At 39.6% G+C, this 15,124-nt stretch overlaps 1 protein-coding gene across 2 annotated transcripts in view; it reads left to right on the top strand.

The window, feature by feature from the left end:
- Window positions 1-221: 221 nt before the first annotated feature.
- The window catches only part of LOC124596376 (putative ATP-dependent RNA helicase TDRD12), a 470,123-nt gene continuing 455,220 nt past the window's right edge, over window positions 222-15,124 (top strand). For both annotated transcript variants that reach the window (XM_047135490.1, XM_047135489.1), the window contains exons 1-2: window positions 222-555; window positions 9,373-9,592. In XM_047135490.1, the coding sequence (XP_046991446.1) occupies window positions 9,380-9,592 (213 nt within the window). In that variant the 5' untranslated portion in view covers window positions 222-555; window positions 9,373-9,379. The remainder of the gene's footprint in view (window positions 556-9,372; window positions 9,593-15,124) is intronic.

Below are 15,124 nucleotides of genomic sequence, written 5' to 3'. Positions count from 1 at the left end.
TTTTGTGCAGTCTGAAATTGCGCAATTCGAATAAATATAATAATAAAGTTATGTTTGTGCGCATTCTTTTTAAGATCTGGCTTTCTATGTCAGTAAAAATTCCTGCAAAAGCTTTTTCCTTTTGTAAGAACCTTATGTTATTGTTGGTAAAAATTTTGCGGGAAATTACGAGCTCTAGCTTAATGCATATCTTTCGTGGATGATGTTTGGTAGCACGTTGCGGCCGGCGTGTTGCATGTGTGGTGTTGGTGGTAAATATGAAAGTTGGGTGGGTACGTTCTGGGTTTTGAAATGTATAATGGTTGGTGGAACAGTGATCATAGTACTTGTGTTCGTTCACATATAATGAACAAATAACGGGCAACGTCTTTTCAGTTTATGTCAGTTGTACTCTTGTAGTTTGCTTTGTGTAATAGTGCTGTGTTAAGAGCGAAAAATATTGAAATCTAATACTTAGCATTTCCACAAAACCTGACTGTTACCTGCGGTGACCTCGAATAGAGACAGAATCTCTGTTTTATAGAGGGACCTTTTTATCGACTGAAACTTGCTGAGGTACATACACATCCCTTGCATGTTGTAGTATGTATACATATTTTTGTTGTTATAGTTCACATAAATTTATCATTTTGTAATATTGAACTGTAAACAGTTTATGTAAAAGAAGCAAACAACAAAAAGCTTGAATATTACTGGTAATTTTCGCAGTAGCTGCGTGACATTTGTTAGTAAACAGCAGCATTTTAATTTTGTGCTTAATCTTTACTTATACATAACAACGAGTGAACTATCTCTTGATATTTATATGCTACATGCACAGGGAAAAAAGTTACCATTTGCAATTTACTGTTAAGGTGTTCTTCATATTTACATGGATGTATGGATGCACAGTGGACAGGTTGCTCCTGATACATAAAAATAATCAACCATTTAAGTACGAAGATGTATTATAATAAGCACATAAGAACAAGAATTTAGTAGTAGTAGTAGTAGTAGTAGTAGTAGTAGTAGTAGTAGTAGATTATTAATCCAGGAATCACTGTGTGACAATAGAGTAACTGTGAGTTTAACATAAGGAAAATATATCAATATTTATTGCTAGTGCTGTGTTATTTACCTGTTAGGATTGGATGAACTGTTGCAGTATTACATTTGAATAAAACAACAGTGAAATAAGTCGGGTAATAGTAATTATTCTGCCACTAGAAAGAATTGATCCACAATCACTCAATACTTTTTGCTTTAAATAGCTCCACTGGTAGAGGCTGAACACTGGTAGTGCACTACAGATTTTCATGGGCAGTATCAGCAAAATTTGACTGTTGCATAGTGTCTGACTGATCAGTGGTGCAGAATAGGACAAGGATGTGTATTCAGGGGGTCGACAGAAGCGTCCGATCCCACGCGTCGGCTTTGACCCGTGACGTAAGGGTGGTGTTGTGTGTGACGTCATGACGGCGCGGAGTTTGGTTTGAGTGTGGCTGTCTCCAGTTCTGTTTTATCTTATTTTATTTACTTTTCTGATCTGTTCGTTCTATCTTGTGAGTTTTTTTTTTTCAATTTAAAAGCAGTTATTACTTATTTTAATTATCTGTTTCCTCCAATTTCTGTTTTAGTTTATTATATTTATCTTTCTGATCTGTTCGTTCTAGCCCGTGAGATTTCTTTTTAAAAAGACAAAAAACACTAGTCAGCTACTGAAGCATCTTTATCTTCTATGGGTTGCAGGGGTTACGACCCCTGGGGAGGTGGGTGGGTATTCACGCATGGCTGTCTTCACTTACACGTTGTAGCTACGCAAGGCGTCTAAATTTGTTTATATTTAGTGTGCCCCCCACCCAAAACACCCCATTTCCCGCACTTGTCCCGTTAGTGTCATTAGGCTTCTTGTGGTAAGTGTGTGTGTTTGTTTTTGTTTCCGCCATATTTGTGACGTCATGGGTCAAAGCAGACGGGCGGGATCGGACGCTTCCGTATTTCCCTATTCAGGTTGAAGGCCAATGCAAGGGTAATAGTCTTCTTCCTAAATTAAGAATTAGTTAAAAGGTGCTTTACGTAAGGCACCCCAGTATGACGATAAATTATTTATTTATTGAGACTTTCCTCTGTGGAGAGGTTTTTCTGCTACATAACAAATAAACAGAGATTATTACATGTTACGTTGTTGTTGTTGTTGTTGTTGTTGTTGTGGTCTTCAGTACTGAGACTGGTTTGATGCAGCTCTCCATGCTACTCTATCCTGTGCAAGCTTCTTCATCTCCCAGTACCTACTGGAACCTACATCCTTCTGAATCTGCTTAGTGTATTCATCTCTTGATCTCCCTCTATGATTTTTACCCTCCACGCTGCCCTCCAATGCTAAATTGGTGATCCCTTGATGCCTCAGAACATGTCCTACCAACCGATCCCTTCTTCTAGTCAAGTTGTGCCACACTCTCCTCCTCTCCCCAATCCTATTCAGTACTTCCTCATTAGTTATGTGATCTACCCATCTAATCTTCAGCATTCTTCTGTAGCACCACATTTCGAAAGCTTCTATTCTCTTCTTGTCCAAACTATTTATCGTCCATGTTTCACTTCCATACATGGCTACACTCCATACAAATACTTTCAGAAACAACTTCCTGACACTTAAATCTATACTCGATGTTAACAAATTTCTCTTCTTCAGAAATGATTTCCTTGCCATTGCCAGTCTTCATTTTATATCTTCTCTACTTCGACCATCATCAGTTATTTTGCTCCCCAAATAGCAAAACTCCTTTACTATTTTAAGTGTCTCCTTTCCTAATCGAATTCCCTCAGCATCACCCGACTTAATTCGACTACATTCCATTATCCTCGTTTTGCTTTTGTTGATGTTCATCTTATATCCTCCTTTCAAGACTGTCCATTCCGTTCAACTGCTCCTCCAAGTAGCAGGATTACAAAGTCATCGGCGAACTTCAAACTTTTTAGGTCTTCTCCATGGATTTTAATACCTATTACGAATTTTTCTTTTGTTTCCTTTACTGCTTGCTCAATATACAGATTCAATAGCATCTGGGAGAGGCTACAACTCTGTCTCACTCCCTTCCCAACCACTGCTTCCCTTTCGTGTCCCTCGACTCTTATAACTGCCATCTGGTTTCTGTACAAATTGTAAATTGCCTTTCGCTCCCTGTATTTTACCCCTGCCACCTTCAGAATTTGTAAGAGAGTATTCCAATCAACATTTTCAAAAGCTTCCTCTAAGTCTACAAATGCTAGAAATGTAGGTTTGCCTTCCCTTAATCTTTCTTCTAAGATAAGTCATAAGGTCAGTATTGCCTCACGTGTTCCAACATTTCTACGGAATCCAAACTGATCATCCCCGAGGTCAGCTTCTACCAGTTCTTCCATTCGTCTGTAAAGAATTTGTGTTAGTATTTTGCAGCTGTGACTTATTAAACTGATAGTTCGGTAATTTTCATATCTGTCAACACCTGCTTTCTTTGGGATTGGAATTATTATATTATTCTTGTAGTCTGAGGGTATTTCACCTGTCTCATACATCTTGCTCACCAGATGGTAGAGTTTTGTCAGGACTGGCTCTCCCAAGGCTGCCAGTAGTTCTAATGGAATGTTGTCTACTCCCGGGGCCTTGTTTCGATTTAGGTTTTTCAGTGCTCTGTCAAACTCTTCACGCAGTATCATACCTCCCATTTCATCTTCATCTACATCCTCTTCCATTTCCACAATATTGTCCACAAAAACATCGCTCCTGTATAGACCCTCTATATACTCCTTCCACCTTTCTGCTTTCCCTTCTTTGTTTAGAACTGGGTTTCCATCTGAGCTCTTGATATTCATGCAAGTGGTTCTCTTTTCTCCAAAGGTCTCTTTAATTTTCCTGTAGGCAGTATCTATCTTTACCCTCGTGAGATAAGCCTCTACATCCTTACATTTGTCCTCTAGTCATGTCTGCTTAGCCATTTTGCCTTCCTGTCGATCTCATTTTTGAGACGTTTGTATTCCTTTTTGCCTGCTTCACTTACTGCATTTTTGTATTTTCTCCTTTCATCAATTAAATTCAGTATCTCTTCTGCTACCCAAGGATTTCTACTAGCCCTTGTCTTTTTACCTACTTGATCCTCTGCTGCCTTCACTATTTCATTCCTCAAAGCTACCCATTCTTCTTCTACTGTATTTATTTCCCCCATTCCTGTCAATTGTTCCCTTATGCTCTCCCGCTCTCCCTGAAACTCTGTACAATCTCTGGTTCTTTCAGTTTATCCAGGTCCCATCTCCTTAAATTCCCACCTTTTTGTAGTTTCTTCAGTTTTAATCTACAGTTCATACCCAATAGATTGTGGTCAGAGTCCACATCTGCCCGTGGAAATGTCTTACAATTTAAAGCCTGGTTCCTTAATCTCTGTCTTACCATTATATAATCTATCTGAAACATTCTAGTATTTCCATGGTTCTTCCATGTATACAACCTTCTTTCATGATTCTTGGACCAAGTGTTAGCTATGATTAAGTTATGCTCTGTGCAAAATTCTACCAGGCGGCTTCCTCTTTCATTTCTTAGCCCCAATCCATATTCACCTACTATGTTTCCTTCTCTTCCTTTTCCTACTGTCGAATTCCAGTCACCCATGACTATTAAATTTTCGTCTCTCTTCACTACCTGAATAATTTCTTTTATCTCATCATACATTTCATCAATTTCTTCGTCATCTGCAGAGCTAGTTGGCATATAAACTTGTACTACTGTAGTAGGCATGGGTTTCGTGTCTATGTTGGCCACAATAATGCGTTAACTATGCTGTTTGTAGTAGCTTACGTGCACTCCTATTTTTTTTATTCATTATTAAACCTACTCCTGCATTACGCCTATTTGATTTTGTATTTATAACCCTGTATTCACCTGACCAAAAGTCTTGTTCCTCCTGCCACCGAACTTCACTAATTCCCACTATATCTAACTTTCACCTATCCATTTCCCTTTTTAAATTTTCTAGTCTACCTGCCCGATTAAGGGATCTGACATTCCACGCTCCGATCCGTAGAACGCCAGTTTCCTTTCTCCTGATAACGACATCCTCCTGGGTAGTCCCCACCCGGAGATCCGAATGGGGGACTATTTTACCTCCGGAATATTTTACCCAAGAGGATGCCATCGTCATTTATCCATACAGTAAAGCTGCATGCCCTCGAGAAAAATTACGGCCGTAGTTTCCCCTCGGTGTTAGCCATTCTCAGTACCAGCACAGCAAGGCCGTTTTGGTTAGTGTTAAAAGGCTAGATCAGTCAATCATCCAGACCTGCATCTACTGAAAAGGCTGCTGCTCCTCTTCAGGAACCACATGTTTGTCTGGCCTCTCAACAGATACCCCTCAGTTGTTGTTGCACCTACGGTACGGCTATCTGTGTTGTTGAGGCACGCAAGTCTCCCCACCAGCAGCAAGGTCCATGGTTCGTGGTTCTTATGTGTTAGGGGCCTAGATAAGATCTTAATTTATCTCCTTATGATTTCTTTCCAGGTGTTTGTGTTGTAAGTCTTGCTCCTTTGCCTCAGGTCTGCTCGTTGTTAATTGTACAATTTGGAACAAGGTGGTCATAGGGTGACCTCCTCTCTTCTTTCCCTCTGGTTCCCATTCCAGGATCATTTTTGGTATTCTGGTTTCCTCCGTTCTTCTTACATGGCCATACCATTGTAACTTCCTTCTATCCATTGTGTCATGTATTCTTTCTCTTACTTCTGTTGTCTTTACTATTTTGTTGTGTCCTTTTTTCTCACCTTCATCAGAAGTCTATTTCTACTGCTTGCAGTTTTCTTACATGTTTCAGATTATTATCCAAGTCTCCACTCCGTACATATCTATGCTCTCTAGTATCGATTTTTATGCGATTTTTTGGTTCAGTTTATTACATTTTCACTTCAAGATTGAGCTGAACATCCCAATAATCTTACTTCCACTGTTCTAGCTCTGATTTTTCCTCCAGCTCTAAAATGGATCCCAAATAGCGGAAAGTAGTGACCACCTTAATTTTCTCACCCTCTATGTAAAAGTCATCTGGATCATTAGTGAGGTATTCTGTTTTCTGGTACAGTAATTAATCTTCAATCACCAGTTTCTGTATTCCATTGCTAACTGGTTATATCTCTGTTTTCTGCTATAACTGCTAGATTACAGCAAACAGTAGATGATGTGAAGAAACTCCATCTCTGATTTCTAACCACATCTGTTGCATTTACAAGGCCATCTCTTAAGACATATGCCTATAGAGATTTTGAATAATGTTGGTGAAATGGGCCAGCCTTGTAACAGACTCTTGCTTGTTCTAAATTTCTGTGGATGTGTACTACCAATTTTCCCTTGACATATGTTATCTTGTGTGTTATTTTAATTAAAGGACCCTTTATGTTCGATGTATGTAACACTCTCCAAAGTAGTTTTCTCAGGACAGTATCATTTGCTTTTTTTATATCTACAAAAATTAATCTTTTGTTTTTTGATTTTTCCCTATGTTTCTCTAAGATATGTTGTAATGTGAAAATATGGTCTACGCTTGATCTACCAGCTGTGAAACCACATTGTTCTTCCTGGGTTTTAAAATTTATTTCTAGCTTATTTTAATCATTTTCCCAAAAATTCTCATTAACATGTTTATAACACAGATTCCTCGATAGTTTGAGCAACTTTTGAAATCTCCTTTGTTAAATATAGTATTAATATAGCCCATCATCATTTCCTTGGATACTGAATCTCCATGTAACATTTTATTTAAGAACCATCTTATTAATTTCACAATTTTGTCACCACCATATGTTCCAGGTGATATGCCACTCTTCCCTGTTGTTAATACCTTACTCATTTCACTTTCTAAAGTTTGGATCTCCTCCTCTTTCTGTTCCTTTTCTTCTACTGTTCCTTCCTCCATATACTCTAGCCTCATTTAATAATTTCCAGAAATATTCTTCCCATTCTTTTGGTGTTATTAGTTGAAGATTGGTTTAGGTTTTTGTCTCCTGTCCTTTTAATACTGACCACTGAGTGCACTTCTTTCGCTCTCCCAAATCCCAGTTTGTTTTAATATAGCCCATCTTCATTTCCTTGGATACTGAATCTCCATGTACTCATGTGTACATATCCTTTCCCATGCTTCATTTTTTGCTATCATTATTTTTTTAATCACTTTATCCAATTTATCATTCAATGACTGGTTAAATGCAGTCCTCTTTTCTGTAACTGACACCTCGATTTCCTCTGACAACCGTTCTACTGTACAGCTGTGGTTGTTTCTTCTTATTCCCAGCACCTCTGTTGCTATATTTAGAACACTGGATTTTATGTATTAATATATTTCCTGTGTACTTCGTTGAAATGTTTCTCCCAATCTTATTTCCATTCTGGCAGCAAAGAATGTTCATATGCTTTCATTTTGTAGGCTGTCAGTATTGAAGTGTATGTTTTGAGCTTTCTGAGCACAGTTCGTTTTAATGTTTTTAGAATAATTCTTTGCATTCTTCCATGGCCAAAAGCTCTTCGTTTTTACTAGATAACTGTGTGATACACACTGGGCTCCCATATAAGATCTAGCATCTGCTGCCTTGAATCTACTTGTCTGACTAATGATAGTATGATCTATTATAGAGCAAAGTTCTCTAGTATTCTGTTGCCAAGTATATTTATGGATAGCCTTCTATTTAAAAAATGTGTTGGTAATTTTCAGTCCAAACTGTTCACAAATTTCAATCAATCGTTCTCCATTGTCATTACATTCTGCCCCTCCATCTTTTTCCACTGTTGGAGATGATTATCTAATTACTGCTCTTCCATTCATATACCCTATGACAGTCAGTTCTTTCCTCCTTGGTATTTTTTCTGTAGTTTCCGTAGGTATCTTTCTCCTCGTCTCTTGCATCATTCGTGGGTGCATATACACCAATAATTATAACTTCCCAGGCAAATAGGAATTTTTACCACAATAGTACATTCATCAATAAATTTCCAATTGGTGATTCTCCTTTTCTGTTCTTTCTTTGTCATAATGGAGACTCCTGCTTTGACTGTTACCACTTTGGACGCCTCATTCCAAGTATGTTCATAATTACCAAGTTCCTCTTCTTCACCTTTCCTCTTGGTCTCACAGACTATGACAACGTCCATTTTGAACCTGTAAAGTTCTGTTGGTAATATATTCAGTTTTGTGTAGATATCTTGCACATTTAGCATCCAAATGTCATTTCCTTTGTTTCTTCTCCAGTTTGTCATTCAAGATTTCGTTTTTTTTCTGAGGCATAGTATTAGGTTTTTTTACATTTTAATTTTTTGACACAACTGCCAACCTTGGGGACCAGGTAATTTATTTTCAAGGTTTTCTTCCTTTAGCCTTTAATAAGCCAATATCAAGCTACAAGGCAGCCATTAGTTTTGCTCCATCTCAGCATTTTATTTCCGGGATATCCACCGTATCTGGTGAGCATTCCCCTATCCGCACCTAGGTAGGTGCTCAATGGGAGACCAGCAACGCCACAAGGGATAAGGATAAATGCAAATCGTAGAAGTAACTGATGCGTAAGAAGAGTTATGTTACAATGTTTGCAGCTTATAATGAGAATTAATCACTTGAGGAGAGGGATATCAATCAATACTGGCATCAGCAGATAGTGTGCCTTTGTTTTCAATGCTAATTATAGAAAAGGATCCTGGGTTGTTGGAAGTTTTTAGAACTTTTAGTATCATTGTTCTGAAGCAATGCAAAAATAATTTGTCAGTGCTGCTTGCTACCTTGTACATTATGTCCTTAATCGTCCACTGGAACTGGCATGCTTATTATTTTGTAGTCCTCTAGTTCTCTTTGTTAATTTGTAAGAAGAGAGTTACTTTATTGCTGAAAACTTGAAAGTGCTGAAACTAAAATTTCAGTGAGAGATTGATGCTAATTTAACCATGGTTTATTACTAGTTTGTAACTTAATTTAACTCCTGGCTCAGGTATCTGAGTAACTTACTTTTTGTTCTTTTCTTTTCACTTCATTTTCCTTTAAAATAAGTGCTATTTTAAATGAGCACTTTGTATCCTTTTTGTTTCACATTCCAGTATTTCTTCATGGGGTTCTTTTGCTGTCAGTGGTATTAAAATGTTGTCAAGTTTGTCTGGAAGCAATGTGGAAATAATGAACTAACAATTTGACCTGTGTCTGCACCATCTTTCTCCTGCATTTTGTGGGCCAGTTGTCTTCCCCTCCCTTTTCTTTTCATACTTCTGTGTTTAAATGTGGAAAACTGAAGTAACCTATATGTAGCTCATATACACTGTAAAGCTTCTGCATGTTATACATTTTTATGTAAGCTGAAAATAATTGTGTGCTTGAGGACTAATTATAACAATATTGTTTCAGAGTTAACATGGAGAAGCATAATATCATTGCTGAATTGCCATCGGATGCTAAGAAAGTAGTATTAGGTGACATGATTAGCAGTTCAGCATTTTGGGTCATGGACCCTAACGACATAAAAATGTCTGAGCAGCGTAAAGAATTCCTTGTGAAGGAAGAAATACTGTCAATCCGCTGCAGTCAGGCAAAAGCATCTGATCATTTCCTACCAAAAGAAGCAGAGGTATGATTTGCTAAGCTGTGTTAGAAAATTGTAATATCCTTTATGCTTGATCTGACTTACATGTTAGGTATTTTCTTGCACTCCATAAAAGAAGTCTAATTTGAGGTAAATCCTGACTCCTAGTTTCTCTATAAATGTCCGACTTTCAATACAGATCTTTTTATCTTTATAGACCAGTAAACATCTCATTATGTAAAGGTAAACTATAGTGTGATATACAGGAACTGATACTTTTGTGAGAAAGGCTTAGGGAGGAGGGCGGTGACTGAAAGAAGACATTTTAGGCACATTTACCTTAACTGGTCTGTACAGTATGGAGTATAATATTACAACTTTCTTGTTAATCAATGGGAAAGAGCATTCTATAGATACTGAAACAGAGCAAAAGGTTACAAAATTTGATCACAAAGTTGTGAATAAATTGTAGAAAGCAGCAATTAGATGACTTACCAATTTGCCTCAAATTCATACATTTTGGGGAAGCCTTTGATCCAGTTTCAACAAAATTTGTACTATACATATAGTAGGGAGCTACGAAAGTGGCAGCTGGAAGGGTAAGTGGAGAAGGCACCCCCTCCACCTTTCATGCAGGTTTCACCCACTTGTTTTCTCACTGCACACCTCAGTTGCCACGAGTTGGCAGCCTTTGGCCCACATGTCTAGCCGATCTAAGCGAACTATGCTGTCAGATAATGCTGTCTGTATGCTCAGTGCATTACAAGGCATTCATTTGAAAATGATGCCTGAAATCGCTAGGTAGCACATTTCAAGAATGATTTTATAATCAGAAGCTGTCAGTGACTTATTTTGAACACTTCATTATGGTATCAAATCCATACACCAAGAAAATGCTTTGAAAACACTGTAGTGAGATAGCAGCCCCTTCATATTAATGTATTCTTGTGTGTTTAGAAGGTATATTACAGCCATATACATTATTAATGTTCATCTGTTAAATTATAAAACTATTTCAGTTTTGATTATGTGATCATTCAAGCATTCCCTGAGGTTGCACATTAATTTTAACATCGCTGCAAGACAAAAGACGCAAGTCTTCTGCAGGGGCGATTCTAGAAGTTGGTCAAGGGGGGAGGGGTTTTGGGAGAATGGGGGAATGGAATATGGCTTAACAAAAGGAGAGTTGGGGTCCTCTACCAACAAATTGGTAAAATTTGGTGTTGATTAATGTAGTTCTTGGTAACTGTTTTAGAGTTCAGGGTAAAAAATGTGCATTAATAAATAACAAGATGCCTGTTTTAAGTTAAATGATATTTATTGGTTTAGGCAGTAAACTATTTGACGCTCTTATTCTTTTGTTAAAATGTGTTTGGAATACATTGCAACCTATATTGCTATATAATTATTTAAAAAATGATTGATTCTAATGGAATAATATATTCACTGATTTCTGAAGTCATTTTATCCAGTGTAATTTGATACTCTGTGTGTGTGTGTGTGTGTGTGTGTGTGTGTGTGTGTGTGTGTGTGTGTGTGTGTGTGTGGGGGGGGGGGGGTAGGTATAGCCCCCCCGTCACCCTTGCCACTGCCCCTGGTCTTCTGGTCCCCACAAGTAACACTGAAGAACATGACAGCACAGTCAGGTTTGGTGGCTGTTCTGCTTTGTACTGATAATTGGGGAGGGGGAGGAAAGAGAAGAGGACAGCAAAGGGAAGGGATGGGATTTATTGCTCTGAATACTGACTTACTGAGGAGTCATTTGAAGTAATGACAATACCTTCAGTGCACTTTCGTTGGATGCCTGCCTTCAGAAATTCTATTTTTTTTTTTTTTTTTAAATAGAATTTCAGCATGGTGTAAATTGTTAATCCAGTGGTACATTGTGACATCATCAATTGCTTCCTCATGTAGATTCTTCACATCTTTCATTCTTGATGTAACCTTTCTTTTTACTAGTGTCCATATATTTTCTATGGGTTTGTATTAGTAAACTTACAACGTCATGACCCATTTCTGCTGTTAGGCTGTGAAATTCTATTGATTATTCATATTTTGGTGCCTGGATTCCACCACCATCTCTGCTTTTGTATAGTGACCTGAAATGGAAATACTTTTCTCTTCTAGCCACTGTGTGATTTCTTCCTTCTCTGTGCTTCAGCTAGGAATTTTTTCTGTTGTTCTCAAATGATAACTGGAATTATCCATGACAATCACAGAACCCTCTTCTAAACCACATAATAAACGCAAAAACATAGTCTTTACCTATGTCACTATTCATTTCTTGAAGATAATCGGTGTATTTGCAGTAAGTCAATATTAGCTTTGCACCTTCGATAAAGCCGTAATTGAATGACCCTGCATGACAGACCATACATAAGCATGTTTCTTTTGCCAGTTGGCACTTTCAGCTGGCCATTTGCTTGCAGGTCCCACCAGATGTGCTTTCTTGCGTGATTTTGATCCAGCCAAGTTGCTGTGAGGTGAATAAGAAGGCAACAATGATTTTCTTTCCTGATGCTGTGCATTCTTCACAGAAAATTAGCTCTAGCTGCTACTGTATCTACATATACATCATACTCCAGAAGCCACCTAATAGTGAGCAATGGAGGACACTTATGGTTGTCCCCCCCCCCCCCCCCCCCCTTCCTCAACCCCCTCCCCTGTTCCACTCATGAAAGGCACATGGGGAAGAATGATTGTCAGTAAGCCTATTTATTGGCTCTAATTTCTTGAATTTTTTCATTGTGGTCATTACATGAGATGTATGTGGGAGGAAGCAATATGTTGCTCAACTCTTCCAAGAAAGTGCTCCCTCAAAATTTCAATTGGCGCAGTTTGAACATTGTTTGAATGTTGAGGCATGGGTGTCGTATTACTAAAATGAACCACCACGCCGCTGCAGCATTCATTCCACAGTCCACGGGACAACAGAAGAGGCAACCTGTCTCTTGATGGAGTGCTCAATGCCGCTCTGCAATCAGGACCAGGCATGCGGCTCTGTGTAGGTTCAAGTGTCGACCAATTACAGAGAATCTTGCAGCCTTTCAGGTGGCGAGTGCAAAGAGTCATCGAATTATTCGAGAGAGTAAGAGGAGAGGTCATGGCAACAGTTCCTGAACACCATTAATCATTCCACCAAAAGTTCCGTCGTTTGGGAGACCATCAGGAGTATTTCTGGGAGAGAAGGCAGATGCTCCATGGCTGCTGTAATGGGGAACGGCACTCTCCAAACCAATCCATGAGACATTGGCGAGACTATGCCAGCGTATTTTGCCACAGTTACTGCAACAGCCTCTCAGGATCCAGGTTTCCAGTGCCATAGAGGTTTAGTTTGGACTTCCGGTCCACCTCTGATGAAGATTACAATTGCCCATTTTCTTCGTGGGAGCTGGATCCTGCAGTGTCTGCGGCTCATGACACATCCCCTGGTCATGACAGACTGCATTACAGTATGCTGTGGCACCTTACAAGGCAAAACAAAGATATATTCCTCACACTTTTTAATGCCATCTGGGTGTCAGGTCACTTTCCCGACTCGTGGTATGAGGCAATTTTAGTTCCCCTTTTAAAGCCTGGGACAGACCGTACATGCCCAAGTAGTTACTGTAGTGTTGCCCTCACTAGCTGCATGGGGAAGACCTTGGAGTGGATGGTCAACTGCTGCCTTGTCTGGGCCTTAGAAGCCAGGTAACTCCTTAGTCGCTTTTAGTGTGGGTTCAGGAGGTATCACTCCACCTTCGATAACCTTATCTTCCTGGAGTCGGCTAAACAATAGTGTTTCCTATGCCGGCATCACCTTCGAGGTATATTTTTGACATCGAGAAGGCCTGTAATAGTACTTGGAGGCAACTTATCCTGGGGCAGCTTCACAAATGGGGTTTTTGTGTTTGTCTTCCCATTTTTATTCAGTACTTCCTCTCACCACGATATTTTAGATACAGAGTTGGTGACGTCCTGTCTGATCACTTTGAGCAGGAGAACAGTGTCCCTCAAGGTAGCATATTAAGTGTGACTGTCTTTACATCCATAGTGAAAATTCCTGTCCAGTGTTCCTTGTTTGTCGATGATTTCTCTGTGTTTTCTTCTTCTTCAAGCCTCGCAATGACAACACATCAGTTACAACTAACGCTTTGACACTTGCATGAATGGGCGCAGAAGAGTGGTTTTGAGTTTTCCACCGAGAAGTCTGTATGTGTTCTTTTTAATTGTTCTTATTTCATTTTAAACTTTCCTGAGTTGAGGACGTGGGACACTATTTTTACTTCTAAAGACACAGTGAGGTTTCTGGGCCTCATATTTGACTCTTAAGGTTACATGGTTGCCACATCTCAAGGACCTGAAAAAATGGTTACTTAAGACTTTCAGTATTTTAAAATGTCTTAGCCACAGTACGTGGGGAGCAGACAGGACATGTGTGCTCCGGTTTTACAGGGAATTTGATGTATGGGTCTGCGAGACCATTTTATTTAAAGATGGTGGATGTAATGCACCGTGAAGGGATTTGGTTGGCCACTGGGGCATTCAGAACAAGCCCTGTACCAAGCTTCTGTGCGAAGGCTGGTGAACCGCCACCTCATGTCAGGCAATGGCTACTTATGATGCGTCAGGCGTATGAAACTCTGTTCACACCATACACACTCGCCTACCATACTATTGCTCAGCCTCCACTGGAAAGGCTTTTTCGTAAGTGGCAACATGCAACGAGGCGCTATGGGATTCGTACACAGGGTTGCCTTCTAAAGATGGGTGTGGCCAGTCTTCATGTTTTACATCGTTGTGGAAGCAGATTTCCACCTCGGCTTCACCAGAGGCCCAGATGTACTTTAGACTTGACAAATTTTAAGAAAGATCATACGTCAGATTTTACATTTCAGTCTCTGTATTTTAACATTTTAGATATACACCATGGTTTCACAGTAAACAAGAGCATTCCCTTGGCTGCTCTGTCGTGTTCCCTGACCAGGATTCACCTTCCTCACGAGTATACCATTTTCTCAGTGGAGCTCCACGTGATCCTGGAGACACTGAAGTAGATGCATCATACTCGGGGCAAACAGTTTTTCATTTTCCAATTCCTTAGTGCCTTGCAATAATTACAGAACCTGTACCCAACTGAGGAGTGGTCTGGCTGATATATGACTAACCTTACTTGCTCCAATGGCAGGGTAAGCAGGTGTCATTCTGCTGGGTGCCAGGTAATGTAGGGATATGGGGAAATGAAGAGGCCGATCAGTCTGCCAAGGAGGCCTGCAGAGGGCAGGATGTGGCTCAGTGTCGTATTCCCTTTCGGGCTGTTGTTTCTGCACTATACAGGAAGTGCATACAGTTGTGGGATGAGGAATGGCTGGCGGTGACAGCCAATAAGCTGCGGTTGGTGAAGTCAACAACTCAACCATGGCGTTTCCTCCTGCCAGTTGCTCGGGCAGTATGAAGTGACCCTCATGCGTCTTAGAATTGGGAACTGGCCTCTCACACATAGCTTTTTACTATGGCGAGAGAATCCTCCACTTTGTGATGCTTTGGTGTGCACATCTCTGTAAGCCATATCTTTATGGAGTGTGGTGCAAGGGCAGA

This window comes from Schistocerca americana, chromosome 2 (assembly GCF_021461395.2).
Source record: "Schistocerca americana isolate TAMUIC-IGC-003095 chromosome 2, iqSchAmer2.1, whole genome shotgun sequence".
NCBI classification, from domain to species: domain Eukaryota; kingdom Metazoa; phylum Arthropoda; class Insecta; order Orthoptera; family Acrididae; genus Schistocerca; species Schistocerca americana.
This window is presented reverse-complemented; position numbering and strand designations above follow the sequence as displayed.